The sequence below is a fragment of the Aspergillus sclerotioniger genome, assembly GCF_003184525.1.
Source record: "Aspergillus sclerotioniger CBS 115572 chromosome Unknown BO94scaffold_14, whole genome shotgun sequence".
In the NCBI taxonomy this organism is placed as follows: Eukaryota; Fungi; Ascomycota; class Eurotiomycetes; order Eurotiales; family Aspergillaceae; genus Aspergillus; species Aspergillus sclerotioniger.
The window spans coordinates 505,024-510,684 of NW_020291004.1; the positions used below are offsets into that span (position 1 = coordinate 505,024).

The following is a 5,661-nucleotide window of genomic DNA, read 5'->3' on the forward strand; positions in this document are numbered from 1 at the left end:
TATCGAGAACAGCATAGACGCGAGAGTTCACCAACAACTCCCATTTCTAATATTTCATTTTGATCATCCAGGAATTATACGACGAGCCGAGTGAGATGGACAACCGCTCTTGATACCCTTTACCGTTTATCTAATCGAACTTAATCATTTTGCATGGCTTCACCCTAGAAGGGGTCAATGGCCGAGGCGCACAGTCCGGGAGGGGCATCTGCTGACCTCCCTGACCACGACTGCCCACTGCGATGTTGCATCTTTAGGTGTTTTTGGATATTTTGTCGGCTATCTTATTTCCTTTGTTTTGTCTCTTTATACTAGATTAACGTATTTTCTTTCTGATGCGCTTACACTTTTCCAAACGGGTTGCTATGGGTTTCAATCGGAGATGAGGATCAAGCATATACATGACTTTTGTACAGTACAAGTACGGATGATGTGACCATGTCAAGTTAGACTGTCTTTCTTATTTTTTTTTTTTTTTTTTCTCTCTTATTTTTTATATTGCTTACATTTTGGGAGGCTATCTCAGATTCTGGAATTAGACAAAAATGAGAACGTTGGTTACTACCTACCCCGGTTGGGTCTTTTGGAAGTCTCCTTTTCCGCGTTTACCTCTTTCATCCATTCCACGATCCTCGTTATAAGTCGGACCATGGTTGGGCTGGGAGAGGTTCCCTTATCTCATATCCGGCCGGTACCGTGCATCTGTGGCATTCGTCAGATACTCTTACCCAAGGCTGCTGTGTGGCTTGACGGGAAGCCATTGGTGCAGGCTTTGTCAGGTCCACCGCCGCAAAGAGGCGATCGCCAGAGGAATGATCCCAGACAGTAGTCCCCTGGTGAGCGGTAAAGCAACCATGGAATTGGCCTCGCATTTCTGATCCGGATGATCCATGGATGGAGGACCATTGTGAGACGCATGCAACAGGGAATCGATCCACCGGGAATTGGAAAAGCCACTCACAGCCCCTAGCCTTGCGGTGAGCGCAGGAAAGGACAGGCGGGAGGCGTGCTGTCACACGTCATGAGAAGGTTACGAGCCCCTAATTTTTGGTTCCGGCCAGTCGGGACGGCTAGATCGCCAAGGGCCAGTTACCGACCAGCGCGCCTCGTGGATGACCCAAGACCACTCGAGAGGGTTTGCACTCCCTGACGGTGCGAGCGCTTGATGCTATTCGGCCTTGGCCGTGGGATTCTTGAAGCTGGCGTCACCCGAGGAGGTCATCTTGGACGCTGTCTGTGCGGGCATACGTAGGCCAAAAGGCCCTGTTATCCTCAAGGCCCCATGAGCCACAGCAGCATTACGGTGCATGAAGAACATTCAAGGCTGGGTCCCCTTGGGCCCCTCTTTCCCAACGGTCGCCAGCGCGCGGGACCCATGCAGGCTAGAGACAGATGGACGGACGGACGGAATATGCCTCCGAGGCCATGGACAGAATATCAGACTCGTTGAATGTGGCACAGGGCTTGACTCCAGCTGCACGAAGCACGGGGGGAGGAGGCGAGGGAGCAACGAGAATGGAGACGCGAAGCGATTTAGAAACCGGGATCTATCCGATCTATCACATGGCGGTGAATCTGGCTGCCGCGCATGGGGATCCCAGGCACTCCGGATGTCACCTCTTGAAGCGAGGGGGACTGTTCGGATCAAGGATGGGCGGCATTCTACTGGAGGAGAGGAGAGGAGAGGAGGGAGAGAGAGGGGGTGGGGGGATGCTACACAGTATGAGCCTTGACAGGAACGCAGATCGAGTCAGGGCATGCCTTGACACGACAGCTCAACGGTTGATGGATGCAGATGGGCATGAAGAAATACGAAGTGGTATTGCATGACACCGGTCTTAGTTGCTGAACCCAATCAGAAGGTGAAAAGGCAGGGTTCATCAGCCTATCAGGGTCCCTTGCCCGGCTGAAGGTGCCCCTGTAGGTACCTGTACATGGCTACATGCGACCGACCGATTGATTGCAAGCCTGTCACGAAGAATTCCCCATCGAGACCTGGAAAACCTGGAAACCAGCCAGCTGCACCCCACTGTGGTGCGGCAGATCTCCCTTCCTGGGGGGGTCGAAGGAGGGGATCGACAGACCAGGTCAATAATTAGTGCATTCTGCTGGATATTATTGTTGGTTCTGGTGACTTCTGGACGATTTAATCACCGAACATCCCCGCCAGCTTGCCGATCAGCCCGCCCATCCCTGGCCGTGGAATATTAACTCCACGCTGCAAGGTGGGAGACGGTAAGGAACTCGTCGCGATCTGCTACTGCATTTATAGGCTGGGGAACCACTGGTTCGACACTATCGATGCCTACAGAAACCGCCTCGCCACACACTCCAGCCACATACCTGTCCGTCAACGCTCAAAGGGGCATTTCCGGAGGCCGTCATCTGGTCTACCAGGTACATGGGACTATGTACGAAATATAGGTGGATATGAGCTAATGCACGCCCATCCTTGATTCCTCCAACCAAACCCAGGCTGCGACATGTTACACCCTGGAGCCCTGCCCGATCCAGTCCGAGTCACCAGAGAACCAGAGAGCAAGTGCGCCCGCTCGGTCCTCCCATCTGCACAACTGGGATTGTCTCCTTGACGAATGATCTCTCAGAAATCACTAAACAATTAGGCACCTGAATTGCATTTGCCTGACGGTCTGACAGGCTCTTCTCCCTCCCTCCCTCCCTCTCTGCCTCCCTCCCTCCCTCTCTGCCTCCCTCCATGACTTTTGGCCGCCTCGAGGGACCGTGACTTGAGCGGAACTAATCACCGACGAATTCCAATCCACGCCCCTCTTCCAGCTGGCAGGCAGTCATGCACGGCCCACCCTGGAAGCTATCTCCTGTATGTACGTCAGTCAAAGGGTGGCTTATTCCTACCCAAATGCAATCCGGGATTCCGGGATCTGACACCACAACCTCCCAGCAATCAATCCCGTTGGCTGGCCCTTTTATCCAGACGGTCGGGGGGGAGGGAAGGTGGTGTGGGGGTTGTGTCGTGTGTCTGACTGTCTGTGTTGGATATGCACTTATATGCACGTACGTATACCCCATACATCCCTACCTTCCACCTTCCAGGCTCCCACCTCCCACCTAGCCTACCCACAGACATGAATATATGTCTGAGGTGAAACGCAAGCCAAATCTGCACCCTGTCTGTCTATCTGTATGTATGTAATGTGGTGGAGAACTCCCTTCTCCCCCCCCCCCCCCCCAGCTACGCTACCCTACCGACAACGTAGGTGGGACAGCATATTCATATTGCATTTTCTTGTCTAACCCTAGCCCTACGCCCGCCTGGTATGGAATGCATGGGTACCATGGTCCATCCAGCGCCCTGTGCGTTTGCTCCGCATTGTAGGTATCTATACTTACATACCACTCTCCCTCTTTTTTTGTTACCCGCATGCGTTCTTTATTTGCTGGCGCCTGTTCCATGGTCGTCGTGGATCCATTACCCGGGAATCAAGCTACGTGTCATTGCTTCTGTTGTGTGATGAACAGGTTGCGGGTGCCGGTTGTTGTGACAACCTGGATTATTTATCCGAGTGAAACATTGGATGGTATGAATGGACTTCGTTGAGTCTGCTATGTAGGCTATATTACATGTGTGTGTGAGGCTGGGTATGTATGTACCTAGGTAAGCATGGGAGTAGTATGTTAGTCTCTTTACCTTTCTTGGGTATTTGCGTTTCTTCAACTACCCATCTACCTGATAGGGCAGATAGACCCTCCCTTTTAGGAGGGGAAGTTCCAGCTAGCTAACTCATCATCATCATCATCACAGTAGAATCGAATAGGAATACACTCTGTCACTCGAAACAACGTGCGTTCTACTTGCATCCTCATCTAGAGAAAATAAAATACTATAACACGTTACTTCTACAATGATACACACACATATATATATCTATATCTCTACAGATATCCATACAGTTACTATCCACTACTAACTGCATAGAACCAGATAGTAGCGATCGAGTACTACAAACATGGATTCTATTGAAACCTAGAAGCTTCCTATCTGTTTGGTGAGAGAGAGAGAGTGTGTGTGAGTGAGTGAGTAAGAGATTGTGTGTGTGTGTGTGTGTGTGTGTGTGTGTGTGTGTGTGTGTGTGTGCGGGATATGAGGGGTATCTTCCTGGCTAGGGGGAAAATCACATCAATGAAGTCGATTTCTGTGTGTAGGTAGATCATGGGTTATTAGTTATGATAGGTGGTGTGTACAGTGATGATAAACTTGATGGTATTGGGTTTGGGTTGGGTTAGATATGATTACTACTATGTAGTGGGTGAGTGGTCTTCTGGGTTGTCTTGTTCGTCGGGGGTATGCGGTATAGGGTATGTCTATGCTTGTCACATTGAGTGTGATGGGACTTGGGGGAAGGGAAGGGAAGGGAAGGGAATGTGCAAGGTTCTCGTGTAGGTCAAGTTGTTTGGCTGTGGAAGTATATGGTGTGGATGGTGTCAGAGGATAATGGATACTTGGGGAGGATGTATGTTGCTTACTTGAGGGTTGATAAAGGGAGGTGTAGTAGTAGGTTGATTTGGGGGTGGGTAGATATGGAGATGAAAACGTAAGGAATGGCTGGCTATCTTTACGATGTTGTTTGCGAGGCTTGGGTCTGATAATGTAGCGATGAGTCCTTGTTCAGTGCTTTATAAGGCGGCATCGGAGTGGACCAGCATTAATTTGCTCGTGCGCCTCTTGGTATGTGAAAGAAAAGGTATGTTGTGGCTCGGAATACAAATCGAATTCTCTTTGATTGTGTATTTCCAAAAGGTCTGTCTTCCAACATCTGTACCGAAACGGGGAATATGTCATACGCCAAGCGCCCAGTAAGATCTGATATCAAGATCTTTATGGGCATGACAGCAGGGCCTGGTTAATGATTAATCCGGACTTTGCTGCCAAACTGTACGTCATCCTGCTAGATGCATATCTGACAGTCGCAGAAACAGGAACAAGTGTCGAATAGCGCTGTGCTTGTTTGACGCCACCAATCTAAGAAGTCAACGGGTGATAGGTTCCATGAGAAACATGGGCTGCTATCCTAGACATGTTAGTGGCCAGAGATACATGCAGGGCTCCGTCTGGGCTACTCTTCAGAGCCAACTGCATATTAATGGTTGCCGACGGCCAGGATGGTTCGGGTGCTTCGATCCCGCCCATCTTCCATGCGAGATACATGACTGGCCATGCGGGCTCCCAGATCAAAGAGCATAATCCAACTTCGGCCAATAGCGCACCAAGTCCAACTGGCCAAGGCAATTCATCTTCGACAAGGGAACGGCTAGGATCTAGGCTAATCTCCCGAAATGGGCCAATGAATCCTGGCACGGGGAGGCGATTCTGCAAGCAGCCTGCACTCCCGGCTGCTGGGGCCACTTGAGTCGGTATGGAGTCGGTAGTCCGACGTTGTTGCAACGGCTGAATGTGCTTGCTATTGTGGACCTTCTCGAACTGGCTAGAAGCCCACAGGGCCATCGGCTTGATTCCGGTTCGCACAATATAGTGTACGACCAGTCCTCCACAGGCCCACCAGTAATCGGAATTCTTCAGCACACACGCCTATTAGAAGGCTAACCAAAGCTTGGCTATCGGAGAGTCCGACTGCCATTCCTGAATTGACAAGCGCAGGTGGACGAGATTCGCAGCAATGTCGA

At 50.7% G+C, this 5,661-nt stretch overlaps 1 protein-coding gene across 1 annotated transcript; it reads left to right on the forward strand.

Moving 5' to 3' along the window:
- Window positions 1-2,956: 2,956 nt before the first annotated feature.
- On the forward strand, window positions 2,957-3,661 carry BO94DRAFT_69996 (uncharacterized protein). Its single transcript, XM_025617605.1, has 2 exons — window positions 2,957-3,160; window positions 3,280-3,661. The coding sequence occupies exons 1-2, from the start codon at window positions 3,113-3,115 to the stop codon at window positions 3,544-3,546; spliced, it is 315 nt and encodes a 104-aa protein (XP_025467407.1). The 5' UTR covers window positions 2,957-3,112; the 3' UTR covers window positions 3,547-3,661.
- The last annotated feature ends 2,000 nt before the right edge of the window (window positions 3,662-5,661 follow it).

Bases quoted from the DNA above. Each gene is read 5' to 3' on its own strand.
- BO94DRAFT_69996 (XM_025617605.1), top strand. From the start codon at position 3,113: ATGTCTGAGGTGAAACGCAAGCCAAATCTGCACCCTGTCTGTCTATCT. The intron at 3,161-3,279 runs GTATGTATGTAA...GTCTAACCCTAG, and splicing joins TGCACCCTGTCTGTCTATCT to CCCTACGCCCGCCTGGTATG.